General features: G+C 41.2%; 1 protein-coding gene across 1 annotated transcript in view; it reads left to right on the top strand.

Annotated features, from left to right (window-relative positions):
• The first annotated feature begins 3,931 nt into the window (after nucleotides 1-3,931).
• The window catches only part of COL6A5 (collagen type VI alpha 5 chain), a 95,303-nt gene continuing 81,790 nt past the window's right edge, over nucleotides 3,932-17,444 (top strand). The window contains exons 1-4 of the mRNA XM_055135047.1: nucleotides 3,932-3,998; nucleotides 5,179-5,778; nucleotides 9,922-10,554; nucleotides 14,035-14,595. Coding sequence (XP_054991022.1) covers nucleotides 3,932-3,998; nucleotides 5,179-5,778; nucleotides 9,922-10,554; nucleotides 14,035-14,595 — 1,861 coding nt within the window. The remainder of the gene's footprint in view (nucleotides 3,999-5,178; nucleotides 5,779-9,921; nucleotides 10,555-14,034; nucleotides 14,596-17,444) is intronic.

The following is a 17,444-nucleotide window of genomic DNA, read 5'->3' as shown; positions in this document are numbered from 1 at the left end:
TATCATTACAGAAATGCAAATCAAAATCATGGTAAAATTCCATTTCTACCCACTATAATGGTTATAATTTTTAAAAAATTGACAATAACAAGTGAGGATGTGCTTTCTGTTGCTGCATGAGCACGATCTTGGAGGTCAGCTGAACTACTTTGGATACGAGCAGCTCGCAGAAATGCCTCCAGACTGTGAACTGAGCCACTGCCCCATACAGCACCAGAGGGGAAGGGTTTCTCTCTCTCAACCCTTCCTTCCTGGGCACAGCGTGGCAATCGTGCCTTTTTGAGAACAAAATGTAGGTACCAGTCCGGCTGCGGTGGGATGCAGGAGATCCCGGGGGGAGGGGGTCCTGGCTCTGTCCTCTGCCTATACTTAAGCGCAGCAGCCACACATGTATAGTCTTTTTGCTGTTCCATGAGCATGATTCTGGAGGCCAACTGAACTACTTTGGACACGAGCAGCTCGCAGAAATGCCTCCAGACTGTGAACTGAGTCACTGCCCCATGCGGCGCCAGCGGGGAAGGGTTTCTCTCTCCAGGATTTTCCATCCTATGAGCACCACAAAAGGGAAGTAAAAGCTTGCAGTGATGCAATTTCTGGCAGAATTTTCCCTGGACTTTATACAGAAATCCAAAACCATCTCTTAATTGTCAGCAATGTGAAAGGTTCCTTTTTAGCAGGTCTGACTTTAGGGGGAAACTCCAAACAATAATAGTGAGATTTTTGTTGAAATAGTGAAGGTAATCAAAGTAGCAGCCATTTCTCTAGACTGTGAACTAAGCCATAGCCCCACGCCGGCTGAGGAGAGGAAATAGCCTTCTTTCTCGGTTCTTTTCCCTTTTTGGGGAGAAATGCGGCGTGGCGTCCACCATATTATGAAGTCTATTAAGCAGGTACAAACTTGGTGGCGAGGGAAGGGGAAAAGAAAAAAAAATTATGTACTTGGAACAGCAGGACGCTTGGGCAGTCGCGGGCCGGGGCCGATACCAGTGCACGCTCAGCCGAGATTTGACTCGGGTGGCCCCACTTTTGTGCGCCCGCTTTGCTGCTGATCGACCAGGATCCGGAGGCCAACTAGACTACTTTTGGTTCCAGAAACTGCTTGCAGCCATGTCTCTAGACTGTGAACTAAGCCATAGTCCCACGCTGGCCGAGGACGGGAAATATCCTTCTTTCTCGGTATTTTTTCCCTTGTCGGGTGGTGTGGCGTCCACCATATTATGAGGACTATTAAGCAGGCACGAACTTGGTGGTGCTGGAAGGAGAAAAAAAAAGAGTTATGTACTTGGAATAGCGGGACTTCATATCTCTTCAGTCTCAGCAATGGAAAACTAATTATCAAATCCTTCCTTGGCAGCAGGCTATCTTTTTTTGGGGGGAAACTCCAAGAACAATAGTGAGTTTTGTGTTGAAATATGGAATGTAATCAAGGTAAAAAGAAAATGAAGTGAAATTTATCTGTTACGGAGGCGGGGGTGGGGGGAGGGGGATGGGAGGTATACTGGGGGTTTTGGTGGTGGAATATGGGCACTGGTGAAGGGATGGATGTTTGAGTATTGTATAACTGAGACATAAGCCTGAGAACTTTGTAATTTTCCACATGGTGATTTAATAAAATAAATTTAAAAAAACAAGTGAGGATGTGGAGTAAATGGAACCTTTAAGCATTACTTGTGGGGATATAAAATGATACTGCCACTTAGGAAAAATAATCTGACAGTTTCTCAAAAATGTTCAACACATGTTGCCTTGAAAGCAAAAATTCTAGTCCTATTTTTCACTCCAGAGAAATGAAACAGGGAGAAAAAAGTTATATGTGAATGTCTTAGCAACATTTTTCACCATATACAGAAAGTAAAGCAACTCAAATATTCATCTACTGATGCATAGTTTTTAGAATGCTTTATAGCCATACAATATATATTATCTGTGAAAAGAATGAAGCTGGGCCCTTTTAAATGCACAGAAAAGCCACATATTCTGTAATTCGCCTTATGTTCCTGTCCCTGAATAGTCAAATATATAGAGGAGAGAACTTGGAGGAAGAAGACAGTGGGTTGTAAGTGCTAATGAGATTTCTTTGGGTATCATGAAAATGCTCTAGAATTAGTGATAATAGATACAAGTTCTGTAAATATATCCAAACACACTGAATTGTACATTTTAAAAGGGTGTTTGGAGGGGTAGGTAGACCTCTAAAGAAAGGAGACCAGTGGCTACTCCTGGTGGTCCCTAGATGTGCAGGGCTTAGCAGATCAGTAGTTGATCCCCAAGCAGTACTGGGGACCCCCAGGACTACATCTGAAGGTGGAGTGTTGGAGAGGGATCTCAGCGCCTGTGCCCCATAAAGGAGTAAGTTTTATGGTATGTGTGTCATAGCTCAAAACTCATGAATATATTGAATCTATGGCACATTAGAATTTGATAAATATAGGTTTAAAAGCCATGGTTGATGTGTTTTAGTCACTAACTACTGAGGACCCTTTGTAAAACCCTTAGCAAAATATTGGTTTAGTCTAAAGTGATTTGTGGGTTCTCTTCCGAGTGTTGCTTTTAAAGAAACTGCCCCTCAAGGCAATTTCAAAAGAACTTCTGGAGAGGTTAACTCTAGAAATAAAATTGTCCTTTGAGCCCTTAATATCTCGTTAAATAGTTCTAATTTTGAACACTTATTATCTTATCCAGGTTTATTTATTATTATTATTATTATTATTATTATTTGCTTTTTGGGTCACACCTGGAGATGCACAGGGGTTACTTCTGGCTCACGCACTCAGGAATTACTCCTGGTGGTGCAAAAGGGACCATATGGGATGTTGAAAATCAAACCTGGGTCGGCCGTGTGCAAGGCAAAATGCCCTACTCGCTGTGCTATCACTCCAGTCCCTAGCCTTATTTTTATAAATAAAATCATTTTATTTATAAAACATAAAATTGGAGTTTTTATTGAATTGTCTTTTCTATAAAATTGGAGTTTTTACCGAATTGCCATTTTCTATGAAGGTATCTGATCAGTTGTGACCTATGTGAAGGGCATGTTGAAGTTAAAGTAATGTGTAAAACTGAAGACATATATCAAAGAACAGTTTTCATAGGATTTAGTAAAGAAAGAAACATGGGTAGCTGTTGGCTTTTTATTGGAGTCACATTATGAACATACACATTTCTCTTTACTGGCAAAATGTTTAAGGATTAAAATAGCAACTGCATAGATTTTGTGAGAACACAGATCTTGTATAAGGCACAGTGACTATGAGGCTGGAACAATCACCTTTCTGAGTTAGGATCCTGGTTTAATTACTTCCAAAGCCTCTCTGTCCATATTCCCTTAGCTTGCCACATAGTTCTGATTCCCTTAGCCTGCTATAGAAATCTTGTGAGGATTAAGTAAGATGGTATTTGTAAGACATTGAGAAATGCAACTAAGCCATAGAAAGGGCTCCACAAATATTAGCACTGTCTACTTGCAACAGATATTCCATATGCTAGTTGAATATTTCAAACACACTTTTTTTTAAATTTAAATTTATTTTTTTTAGTGAGTCACAGTGAGGGTACAGTTACAGATTCACACGTTTTCGTGCTTGTTTTTCCCTCATGAAATGTTTGAGAGCCCATCCCTCCACCAGTGTCCATTCTCCACCACCAATGAACCCAGTATCCATCCCAGCCCCCCAAACCCATCCCCACCACCCCACCCTGCCTCTGTGGAGGGGCATTCCAATTTGATATCTCTCTTTACTTTTGGGTGTTGTGGTCAAACACACTTTGAGTGGTTTAATAAAAACTTGTTTGTAGTGTATTGTGCCCAAAGATCAGCTTGCTCAACCATTATTTCTGTGTGCACAATGAGAATGTTCTTATCATCTAATTTCTTTTATCGAATAAAGGTCATTTTCTTGTAGAATTAAAGTAAGAAAACTTGAGGAACAAAATGAAGATCCTTATCATCACATTTATCCTAATCCTTTGGACGGAAACATTGGCACATCAGAGTCCAGGTACCATTATGTTTTGTCTATTATTGTTATTGGGAAAATATTTTTATGCTTCAACACATCTTATTTTAATAACTGGAGAAAAATTATAGGGTAAAAGTAAATCATGTTAGTTGTAGTTTGGAGGCATATGATATCAAGCACATGTAATCTCTTAAATGTAACAGAAACCATAGGTAAAAGCCAGCCCTTGACCAAATGAATATCAACACTGAAAATGGAGGTGGCTGTGCCAGGAGATGTTGATGCTGCCTCCCCTTGCCCACCCTCTCCTCATCAGGCTTGTATCCTCCACTCTTCTTGTTGCTGTCGGTGCACCAGCAGGCAACCCTATCCCATATTCTCAGAACCAACGTTCTAGACCAGAGGTTCCCCAACTGTTCTGGCTTACAGCCCCTGTTTCAGACAAAAAAAAAAGAATACTCAATGTGTCCTGGGAAGCAAACAGAAAGAACCATCCAAATGCACCAGAGGTTATTATTACGTGATACCACCTCTAGGTTGTCCTAGTGCCACCACCATGCAGGGGCTGGTATTGCCCTCTTCAGAAAGACTGCTCTTGGCCTTTCTAGAGGCTCTTCGTAAGATGTTATATTTTAACTTTCTGCTCTTTCTGTTCTGTTTCTGGGATGGTCTGCAGCCAGTGACCAACTAATAGGGGGTTTCAGAAGGACCTGAAGGAAGGTCACTCACATGATCCAGAGTCCTTGAAGCCTCCAAGACTGACCATCCTTCTCAGTGCAGTTCATTCACCCATCATCATCTCCTTGGCTCTGAGCTCTCCTACCACAGAGAGCTGCACCTTGATATTGTTCCTAACAGTTGCTATTAGTCCAGAGACCAATTGGGGATGAATTTTCCCCAATTAAAAAATTTTCCCTAAGTAAAGCACTTTATATTATAGCTTTAATAGAATTTAGGGTTCTAGAACTAATTCTGTTACTTTACTCTTTCAACTCCAAACTCTGCTTTGGAGTTGAGAGAGAAAACTCAGTTGTGTAACTTGACTTCGTTGGCATTTTAGGCAAAGACAAGTGTAGTTTCTTCTCTTTCAGAGGGGACCCTTTCCTTGCGATACTCAGTTACTCTTCACACTAGCACAGAGTGTCCAAAGATCACCCTGGTCTGACATGTGAAATTTCTATGACCACCTTGTTTTTGGCTTGTCATTTTGTTTTGCTAGAACCGGGTCCTGAGTATGCAGATGTCGTGTTTCTGGTGGACAGCTCTGATGAGCTGGGAATCAAGTCCTTACCCTTTGTGAGAACCTTCATCACCAAGATGATCAACAGTCTCCCCATAGGGACCAACAAGTACCGCGTGGCCCTGGCCCAGTACAGCAACACGCTGTACAATGCATTTGAACTGAGCAAGTTCAAGACCAAGAACCCCATGTTGAACAGCGTCAAGAATAACTTCGTGTTCCTCGGCGGCTCCCTGCACATAGGAAATGCTCTCCGAGAAGCTCACAGGATCTATTTCTCTGGATCCTCAAATGGGAGGGATAAGAAGCAGTTTCCCCCTATTTTGGTGGTCCTGGCTTCAGGCGAGTCCCAGGATGATGTGGAAGTGGCTGCCCAGGCCCTGAAGAAAGATGGGGTGAGGATCATCTCCATAGGGACGCAGAAGGCATCTGAGGAAGACTTGAGGGCCATGGCCACGGCTTCATTTCACTACAAACTTCGGACCATCAGAGACCTCAGCACGTTTTCCAGTAACATGACACAGATTATCAGCGATGCAACTAAGTATAAAGAAGATACAGCCAAGGACGACAAAATAGGTAAGGAGGACAAAATGGTTTGAGGAGGCACCTCCCCTCCTCTCCCCCAGTGAATGGCTTCTTCTCTCTCCCTTTCTTGCAGCTCCAGTCTGGTTTCCATGGTCATCCTTGCTGAAGTGTTGTAACTATCCGGACTGGTCTACTTGCTCTTACCCTCTTCTGCCTTTTCATGTGACATTTTCTGACAGGAAGTTTCCTGTGTTCCTTTGCCTTCTTACAGCTTGACCAACTGCTGCCCTTGCTTTAGCCCCAGGCTCCAGCAGCACCCTCTCAGAAGACTCTCCTTTCACGTCCCCTCTTGGCTCATGGTTCTTCATTTTTTGCACACACTTGATGACAGAAGTATCCCCCCCACCCCCATATACACAGTGCAATTGTCCATTTCTGTATTGCTCCCTCCCCATGAACTGGGGGCACAGTGTAGGAGACATTGGTCCCCTCACAGCTACATCTGTGTCCTGTGGGCTTACACAAAATGAGCTGGGGTTCTAATGAGAAGGGCTAGCATCGTGTAGACAGGAAATCAGGTCCTGTGTCTTCTCCTTCCCATACGTTCTTGGAATGTGTGAGAGGTGGACACACACAGTTTCAGTGGAGATCTGCAGGTACATGCATAGCAGCATCACAGGAGATGAGTGGAAGAGTGGGAGAGGGGAAATGTTTGTAGGGCAGAACAGTGTCATGGGGACTGTTCTCCTGAATCCGCAAGTGTGGTTTGGGCTCCTCTGCTTCTTCACCCAGGGCTTTTCCTTCATGTAAAAATTGATGAAAGGACAGAGAGATAGTACAGAGGTGAAGGCGCTTTCTTTGCAGACAGCAGACTCCAGGTTGCCACCCAGCACTATATGTGACCCCCTAGCACCACCAGAGGTTACTGTGTACTGAAGGGAGACTCCAACTGTGTTCTCTGGAGCTGGGAGAATAGAGTATATAGCATAATAGATTTTTTGAGCAATTTGCAAGAGTGACCTGTGGATTAAGAAGGTGCTATGAGTTCTTAGACCCAAGAAAGCCACTTGGTGTGGTAGAGATTGGCCTCAACTAAAGGTCAGGAGAGTAAAACAAGACTACTATCTGCCTCTGAACTTGGCAGAGTGATGCTCTCTCCACACCTTATATCCATTTATACAAGACCTGGTGGTTCGGTTGGACTTCAATTCCATGGCTCTAGCTATGGTATAACACTGTATTCTTGCCAGGACCAGCTTTTAATAAAGTAGACTTTCCAGATAACAAGTTTATTTATTTCTCTTCTAACATATTCAGCCAATGCTTAGAATGACAGTTGTCTTTTCTCCCTTGAGTGCCTACGCTCTTTCATTTTTATATAATTGTTAAACCATGAATAAAAGCTTATGTATCAGAATGGACTCAGATTCTTTAAGAACAACATTGGAAGATAAAGCGAAACAGAAAAATGCTATCAATGTTCCAAAGAAAAATTATTTCCAACACAGAATACACTGCCAACTTTCAATTAGTATGAGAATTGAATAAAGTCCTAAGAGACATTTCCAAAAAAGATAAGATGACTTCTAAGGTATCCTGAGAATTGGTACATTACTGCTGATAGAGGAAGTACACAATGTTACTCACAGGAGGGCTTTCTGGGTTAAGCTTCGAAAAGAAACAAATGACTTCCACTCTCCACATTTCATTGGCCAGATATTAGACTCTAAATGCACACGAGGCAGGGAAATAAGGTTTAGTTCTAGACCTCAGAAGAGGAAATGGGTTTTGAAGGATCTAGAAGACCACCACAGTACTCTTATCCCTGAGGCATTAGGAAGACCCCCCTCACTTCATTCTCACCATTTCTCTCCCTCCATGCTTTGGGGAAAAGAATATGCTTGTATGTAGTACATATGTCACTCTTTCCAGGGAAGAAGCTTGCCTGTGACCCTCAACTTGGGGACCTTGTCTTTTTTCTTTTTTTGCTATTGGATCACACCTGGCAAGGCACAGAGGTTACTCCTGGACTCATGCACTCAGGAATTACTCCTGGCGGTGCTCAGGGGACCATGTAGGATACTGGGAATTGAACCTGGGTGGGCCGCATGTAAGGCAAATGCCCTACCCGCTGTGCTATCGCTCCAGCCAACTTGGAGACCTTGGAGAGATCTTCCAAACCTGTCTTAGCCCAAGTTCTCTAGGACAATATGAAGAGGCCTCTGTGAGATGATCCTGCATCTCTTTGCCTTCTAGTTTTCTTCAAAGCTGTTCAGTATAACTATGGTTGTACTTGACAGTACCCTATCCTTCCATTTATAGGGTAAAAGTGAAGGCTTTGAACTCAGGAAGCTCTGAGTTCAAAACCTATTTCTTTTTATCTCTAACCCTCATTTTCCTCACCCATACAGTGAATATCATCGTATCTACCCTGTGAAATGGGTGTGATAATTTGTAGAGCATTTGGCACAGATTTTGTTGATAATAGCTATTTACAAATATTAACCCCAAATGATCATCCTAAAAGTTTGTTTTTCACCACTTTGTGAAGTAATTTTCCATTATTTAAGTACTGCAGGTCTAACACTAGGCACCAGGAGGTACTGATGCCATAGAGATTAGTGATAAATGCCTTCTGGCTGCTGCAGCTCACAGCACTAATGGCTGGGACTTGGCCAGAGGCAGTTACCTCTTGGTTACAGTTTCCACGGTTGTAGTGGCTCCCCTTGTGCCTGGAGTAGGTGTTTTATGTATATACAGCATACATACTCTTCCCTGGATTCCACGTCATGCAACCACCTGCTTCTACATCATCACTACTGCCTTCCCAAGCTTAGAATCTCTGAAATTCAGTCCCTGAATCTTCACTGAAACTCGTTCTTCCAACTCTGCCTTGGAAAAAAAATACCACTGAATAGCCACTCAGTTATTCAGCCAAGTCTTCTGCTGCTTCCTCTTGGTCTCTGTTGACACACACGTTACTGTGTTCCACACCTAATTTATTTTTGAAGAGTTTGGGCCACATCTGATTATCCTCAAGGCTTATTCCTGGCTCTGTATTTGGTATCACTCCTGGCAGTGCTTAGAGGTCCACATATAAGGCAGATGCTTTAATTCCTGTACCATTTCTCCAACTCCACACTTAACTCTTGGATCAGCATAATTTTTGTTATTTCATCATATATTTTATTCTCTTGTCCAAGAACTATTTTATTTTTCTTGGATTTAGGCTATTGTTTCTTAAGTGATATCCATAAATTCATAGCTTCTACTCAACAACTGGGATAATATTTTTTAATAGGGACCACCCCAAAAGAGCTCAGGGGAATTATAGCTACTCCCAATGATGCTGTGCCAGGGTGTGCGGGTTTGACAGTTTTGCACTCCTGCCCTTGGTGCTGCTCATGCCTGTCTGTACTTGGGACCAACAAATCTATCCCAGTAATGCTTCAGGGTCACCAGAAGCACACCTGGTAATTCTCTGGGGCCATATTGTGCTGTTGTTTGCATCCAGGGTCTTTCACATGTGAGGTATGTATGTGCTCTGACATCTGAGATACATCTCCTGTTCCTATGTTTAAAACATTCAAATGAGATCATTGAACCTCCTTGGACTTGTTTATCTTTGACTTTATCCGTCATTATTATCATCACTCACCCACTTTTTCTGGGCATCTTGCTTGTATTACTTCATTCACATCTCAAATAGGGCTTTCTTCAATATTTGGTCTCACTAGTTAGTCTCCAACACACATATTTAGCACAGTCACTCAGTTAAGCTGCCAAGTTTTATTTCCTAAGTTTAAAAACACCGTCTAATTAAACGTCTTTCCCACAGAATGAGAACCCTGAGACCAGAGGTATTCCTGTCCTACTCTTTCCTCCCTGAACCCCAGCATTTGATTGATTTGGTGGTGATGGTTGTTGTTGGTGACAATAGCTGTAAGTGGAATTGGTGATGGTGGTAGTAGTAGAGGCAGTGACTGTGGTCATGAGATTATGGTAGGAAACTTGCTCAGCAACATTTTCAGATAGTGAAGACAGAAGTTAAAGCTTTGAACTCAATGGCTCACAAATTTTATTTTGCCATGATACTCCCTTTATTTTTTGGAAATTCCTTTTTGCCAGTGCGTAAAGTTCATTTTTCTGGGACAGTGAGTTGCGCTAATCATCCTACTTTTCCTCTCTCCGTAGTTCCCTTGTCTAGAGTTTGTCAGAGAAATTCAGTTGCTGACATTGTGTTCCTGGTGGATACATCAGTTGGGTCCATGCAAAATTTAAGGCACCTGCAGAACTTCCTGAGGAGCATTGCCACTTCTCTGGATGTGAGTAACAACTGCATCCAGCTTGGACTGGTAAGTTACAGCAACAGAGCCGAGGTTGTTTCTTTCCTAAAGTCAAGCGCAACCAAGTCGGAATTTCTGCAGCAAATCGAGAAGCTTTCTGTCCAGGCTGGAAGATCCAATGCTGGGACTGCCCTTGAGACGCTGCGCCTAGAAGCCTTCTCAGAGTCCAATGGCAGCAGAAGGAAACAGGGCGTGCCTCAGCTGGCAGTCGTGATCACTCACAGGCCCTCAGATCAGAGTGTGCGGGAGCTGGCGCTGAACCTTCGGCTGGAGGGCATCTCTGTGTTCGCGCTGAGCATCCAGGGGGCCAACAACACCCAGTTAGAAGAGATAGCATCGTACCCACCAGAAGAGATGGTGTCCAAATTGAAGACCTATGCAGATTTGGAACCTTACAATAAGAACTTCCTGAAAAAGATCCAGAATAAAATTTGGTTCCAGATTTCTGCTCGTGCTAAACACAGGGATATTGAAAAAACTGGTATGTTTTAAAGTTTTGTTTTGCATTATAAAAGTAATAATTACTTGAATAGTTGCTGAGGTCTGGGCAAGAGCAAGGACTTAATGTTAATTGGATAAGGGAATATTTAGGTATTATGAAAGTGTTCCCAAACTAGATCTTAGTCAAACTTTATATGTTTGCTAAAAAAAAATCACTGAATGATTGCAATGAATTATTCTTAGTATGTAAATTGCATATCAATACAATGTAAAAATATATTTTAATTATAAAATAATTTAGCATTGGTGGGCATATGTAAAGATCATCTGTAATCCTATTTATTTCTCTCTGATTGTCTCACTGATTGCCTTTTAGCCTCTTCTCTCTTTCCATATCCATGTGCTCAGACACATAAACATTCTTTAAAAACTGGTAAAACAGCAGCATGTGATTGACTCTAATTTGATCCCCAACATCACATACAGTCCCTTAATCCTGACAAAGAGGGATCCTGGAGTACAGAGCCAGGAGTACGCCCTGAGAACTGCTGGGCATGGCATAGACATTTCTTATTATATCCCACTGGTCTTAGTCATCACATCACATCTAGTTGTAAAAATGGAAGCTAGAATTCACTGTCTTTGGGGAAGTAAAGTATCTAGGCTAAAACTTGGAGTTCAGTTAGTGTATAAGAAGGAGAGGATGGATATTGCGGAAACTAGCATTACCCACATTATTATCAACCTTATTGTTTTTTTCCCCATTTATCAAGTATTCTTTTGCAGCCTTTTTTTTTTAGGATAGAAATAATGATCTATCTGCAAGATCTGTAGGATATAGGATCTAGCCAAGTCTTTTGCAGATGACTTATTTTTCCCAAACCCGAATTTTTGTGCTCACTTGAAGACTGATGAATTACTCAAGATACAAGGATCAATGTGAAAATAAGTAAAACCATTTCATTCAAATACTGGTAGCCTGAAAAGATGATAGGGTTCTTGTCACCCCAGATCCATCTTACTCTCAGATACAGACTAGGAGTTTAAATAGGATTGGTTGGGAAAATAAGTTAGAAGATATTTATGGTAGTGGGCAAGGAGAGGGGAATCCCTTCTATAGTCAGTATGGGCGAGCAACAGGGCTTAATGAATCCTTGAGGTGATGGTATGTTCCTTGTAAAACTTTGAGATTATTTGGTTAAGTGACCTTCGGGTTCTGTATAATAGTGTTCACAAGTATTTCCAGAGCACCTTATATTTTGCTCTTCCCCCACACCCCACCAGGTCAGTATGTACCTGGACCTGGTTTAACACATACAATGCATGAGAGCATCTTTGAGAATTGATAGACAGGGTCAAACTAAAAGAGAATGAGCGACTATATGAAACACACATATGAGAGCAAGATGGGGTCTCTAATACTTGCTCACATATTATCTTTCCCCTTATGCTTTATCTCAGAATTTAATTATCAGGGTCAATCATATTGCTAGTATTTAAAAAATTATTAATAACTAACTCCCTTTTGCTTGAAGTAGTATATCAAACTATAAATTGTCTCTAGCTATAAATTATATAAATTGCATAAAAAACCTGAATTTTAAAAGTATGCTCTCTTCTCTACCTAATTTTATTAAATTGATAATTAAGACAGTGAAAGCATTTTTTATACAGTATACTTAACAAAGGGAAAACTATTGAGGGCTCTTTTATTAACAACAACAACAACAACAACAAAATCTATTGAAATCTTATAAGGTACCAACCCAAGTGGCCAGAAGTGGAGGAGGCCACCCGTGACAGAAGGTGTCATCCTTTGGCAGGAAACAGGCTTTTCTCTTGGGCACATGAGTAAGATCATTTTAAGAAGTAACGATGGCATAAGGAAAATAGACAAGAAGTGATACAGATTCTAGGGATCGTGAGCTTAGTCCCTGGTATAGGTTTCTCTGCTTGTGCCCAGGTAATTTTGACAACACCACCCCCACAAAACCTTTGATAATCTGGGGATTCTAGATAAGAGAAAATGATTAAAAAGAGGGAAATGGGATAGATGATGACTGACATGCCATTTGTGGAGGTGAAAATAAAGTCCTTTTAAAGTATTGACATTTGAGGGGCTGGAGCAATAGCACAGCGGGTAGGGCATTTGCCTTGCACGTGGCCGACCCGGGTTCCATTCCCAGCATCCCATATGGTCCCCTGAGCACTGCCAGGGGTAATTCCTGAGTGCATATCCAGGAGTGACCCCTGTGAATCATCGGGTATGACCCAAAAGGCAAAAAAATAAAAGTAAAATAAAATAAAGTATTGACATTTGGGTTCCCAGATCCAAGAGAAGATGAGAAGAAATTGGTTGTTGAGTATTTAGAGGGAGATCCCTCCAGAGCAAGTGCACAATCAACAGACACATTCAAAATACAGAGAAGAACCTCAGGCACTCAGGCAGGGGGAACATAGTGAACAAGGTGAAGAGGTGGTCCATACAATATCAGAGAGGAAAGCAGGTGGAGGCATGAAATAAAAACCAGTCCAAGTTTTAATTATTTTACCCTGAATTCAATGATGTTATTTAAGTAGAAGTCTACTGTAGTCTGCTTCTAGTTTAAATTTTTTTTATTTTATTGAATCACCGTGAGATACAGTTACAAATCTTTCATGTTTGAGTTTCAGCCATACAATGATCAAACACCCATCCCTCCACCAGTGCACATTTTCCACCATTAATGTCCCTAGTACCTCCCCCTCCCCATCTCAACACTCCCCCTGCCTCTATGGCAGACAATTTCCCCTATTAGCTCTACTTTTAGGCATTATGGTTTGCAATTCAGATAATGAGAGGTTATCACATTTGGTTTTTTATATACTTTCATCACATATCTCTCATCTTGATGAGTCCTCCAATCATCGTTGTCTTAGTGATCCCTTCTTTATTCCAGCTGCCTTCTCCCCCAGCTCATGAGACAGACTTCCAATTATGGGGCAATATTCCTGACCTTTGTGTCTACAGTCCTTGGGTGTCAGACTCATATTATGTTATTTTATATTCTACAAATGAGTCTTCTGGTTGCTCTGGGAATAAGAGGTTATTTGGCATATAAGAACTCTTTGTCATCTATCTCAACCCATTTCTTGTGAAGCAACACAAAATGCTTTATTGGCATTTGCCTTTTATCAAGGCAAGTGTTGGCACTAGAAAAGTTGATGGCTCATCCAACTCTACTTTTGTTGTGGGCTCTTCAGACTCTGCTTCATATTTTTTGATTGACTGTAGGTGTGGCTTTGAAAATACCCTACACCAGACCAGATATGTTTAAATTTCCTTAGAAATTTGTGAATTTCAAGGGAGAAAATGGGCACAGCTATGCTCTTTAAAGTGGACAGACTTACACAAACTTATATAAAACCCCTCTGGAGAATGAGCACACCTCAGTTTCCTTTCTCAATGTTCTTGCTGAGTTCTCTACCTATCCTAATGAATACAGAATGTGTTTTACAATTTATTTTAATTTTTTTTCAGGTTGTAAGGATACAAAAGAGGCTGATATCTATTTCCTCATTGATGGCTCATCCAGCATCCAGAGTACACACTTTCGGCAAATCAAGATATTTATGTCAGACATGATACAAATGTTCACCATTGGCCCAGACAAAGTTCGAGTTGGAGTTGTACAGTATTCACATATTATTGAAGAGGAATTTGATGTTGGTGACTATTCCACTGAAATGGATTTACAAAAAGCTATTTATAACATGAGACAGCTAAAAGGCAGCTCTATTACTGGGGCAGCCCTGAATTTTATGCTGGAAAAAATTATGAAGGGAAGGACACAGAGGTCAATCCAGGTTCCTCAATACCTTATTGTGCTAACCAGTGGGAAGTTTGCAGACAGAGTCCTAGAACCTGCTAAGAACCTAAGGGCCAACCACATCACTGTTCATGCAATTGGCATTGGGAATGCCCAGAAAACACAACTACAGCAGATTGCTGGAGTAGAAGAAAAGGTTCATTTTGGGCAGAATATTGATTCTTTGCAACGCATAAAAGATGAAATTGTGTATAGAATCTGTGCTGAAAAAGGTAAGGAAACCAACAAAGGTTGTACTTCACACTTTGCTAGTTGTTCTGGCAGACTCAGAGCCATGCTGAGATCAGGAGTGATGAGACCAGTTGGCTGGCTAACCTTGTACCAATTTCCTTTATCACGTTAAACCAATGACCAAGATTGGAGAATTCTTATATAGATTACCCTGAGGCCATCTTGAAAAGTCTAAGTAGGAAGGTTGATAGAATGCTGTGACTGCAACAAAGCTTGGAACATGAAAGATAGTATTCTATGTGTGTATGTGTGTAATGTGCAAGCATTTATATGCAAGCACTAATTAAAGAAGATAGGTGTAGTGGAAAGAAAATGAACAGCTTTAGGGACTGGAGCAATAGCACATCGGGTAGGGCATTTGCCTTGTACGCGGCTGACCCAGGTTCAAATCCCAGCATCCCATATGGTCCCCTGAGCACCACCAGGAGTAATTCCTGAGTGCAGAGCCAGGAGTAATCCCTGTGCATCACCAGGTGTGACCCAAAAAGCAAAAAAAAAAAAAAAAAAAAGAAAAAAGAAAAAAGAAACAGCTTTAGGTAGATAGGTGCAAATGACTTTTCTCCTTTAACCTCGAAGCTTCTCATTTACAAAAGCAGGATAATACCTTTGTCAGAGAATCCTGGTGGGTTTCTATACAGTGCACTGCAAACATTATTTCTCTATCATGGATGCACATCAAGTACAAATGTGGCTATTGTTTATTTTTTATGTAGAGACACAGAGACACATATTTGTATTTTTGTAACTAAAAATGAAGTAACAGAATGAGGAAGTACACTATGCAACTTCCTGATTGTTACTTCTCTTATTGATGATAGCCTTTCACTAAGTGGAGATGACATACATTGATTACTCATATTAGCACTTGAAAATTTTGTCTGCTGAGAAGCAAGTTGGCTTACAGGCTAAAATAAAGATGCCAGAGCCAGAATATAAAAGTTCAACACCCAGCACCAGCACTTATAAATTAGGGATCTTGAATAGGTCCTTTCTTTCTGTCTCCCATGGTTCACTGTGTGTTGGCTTATTGTGAAGCCTAGAGGTGGTAATGCATTCTAAGCACTTAGAGGAATGTCCCTCATATAGTAAGTGTCAACAAAAACTAGCTATTGCAGAGGCTGCTTTAGGGTGTTCACTGCTGAGAAAAGAAAAACTATGCTGGAACTTTCACTGATTCTCTGAAAAATACACTCAAAATATGATCAAGTAAAATTCACAGTAGAGTAATAATGCACAATTTTGACCATTATTCTCCTGTTATGGATAGAAACAGCACTGAGTCTCCAAAGTGTCTTAGAAAGTGTAACAGTAGAAGCTTTCCCAATTTCCTTGAGGTTGACACCAAGAAGAAAAGGTTTTGAGAAAGCATAGTCAAGTGCATCTCAGGTCCTTCCAAGGAAAAAGTTCTTAGACCAGAATCTCCCAAACTTACTTATCTGAAGCCCTCTTTCCAGAAAAACAAATCGTAAGTATCCCCTGGAAACTTTATTTAAGTGAACTAATAGAAAGCACAGTCCTCCTTACACCCCAGAGACTACTATAAGCCTCCTCGAATCATTCAAGTCTTTCTCCTGCACCCAGACAATATCACCCACTTTGGGAAAGTCTGTCTTAGACCAATATGAGGAGGTGCATTGCCTCTCTTGCAGGTTAGATAATTGTATTTCAGGTGCCTGAATCCTAGAAGATTTGAAGGAGGAGACAAGTAGTGGACCAGAAAACAAGTTTTCAGATAAAGTGCAGAGATGCAGAAACACTAGTGCTCAAGGTCCTAGAAAAATACTGACTGGTCTCTGTACTTATGTGAGTAGAGCTCGGGGGCAAGTGAAGTAAGTGTAAAAGTTGAAAGTGCAAAACAAAGAATATTATTTATCTTTCATTGGAGTTCAGGGTAAGTAGATAAAGTCTAATAGAAAAACTGCCTCATGTTCAATGCATAGATTCCATCTACAGGAAAATTCCAGGTCTCCGCGCTTTGCATTTCTAGAAAAATTTGAGAAAGGGCCAGGGCAAGGCAATGATCTTGCTCTGTAGTTCTTATGTTAAGACCCCCAAACAGGCAGATCACTCCTACTTATACTTATTGCCTAACCCCTCATCACAGGACCAGATCTCGGGAGCCTGGGAAGTACAGTCTTGACATGAGCAGCTATCTGCCTAGCTAAAACTTTTTTGGCACAGAAGGGTAGAATGGTGGTTAGCGAACTGGAGCTTGTCTCAATCAGAAATCAGACAGAGGTAGACCCTGTGAATCAAATCCTAACCCACATGTAAAGTCTCTTCCCTTGGCAAGCATTTCCTGGAGGAGAGAATTCCATAACTTCACAGTGGTGATGCTTCACCAAGGCTCCAGGACTCCTCAACACGCTCCCTATTTATGACTTTGAAGATGGCCTCAGGAAGGTGTGGGTCTCAAGTTATAGTTCTCTTTTCTCTTAGACTTTTTTAGTGCCTTGGGTGGGGAGACAGCTCAAATGACAATGACGCACATTATGATTCCTGGCACACTACACTGCATGGTCCCCAGAGCACCACAGGAATGGACACATGAGCACAGTGCAGGGAGTAGTTCCCAGCACCAACATGTGCAGCTCCCCATATTAACAGCTTTTCCTCAATTGTCTATGCTCTTTTTAGATATCATGTGATATACTCTGAATATCAACAGATGGACTAGTAAGAGAATGAGATAACATGAACAAAAGGGATTAGACTACAAAGTTGCATGCAAAAGAAAGAATATGTTCATAGCACATATGTAAATATATATACACACAAAGCATCTATAACATGAATTAATAATGTTTATTTTCTATGAAAGAAATTATAT

Source organism: Sorex araneus, chromosome 4, assembly GCF_027595985.1.
Source record: "Sorex araneus isolate mSorAra2 chromosome 4, mSorAra2.pri, whole genome shotgun sequence".
In the NCBI taxonomy this organism is placed as follows: Eukaryota; Metazoa; Chordata; class Mammalia; order Eulipotyphla; family Soricidae; genus Sorex; species Sorex araneus.
Note: the sequence above shows the minus strand (reverse complement) of the source record. Positions and strands in the feature narration are given on the sequence as shown.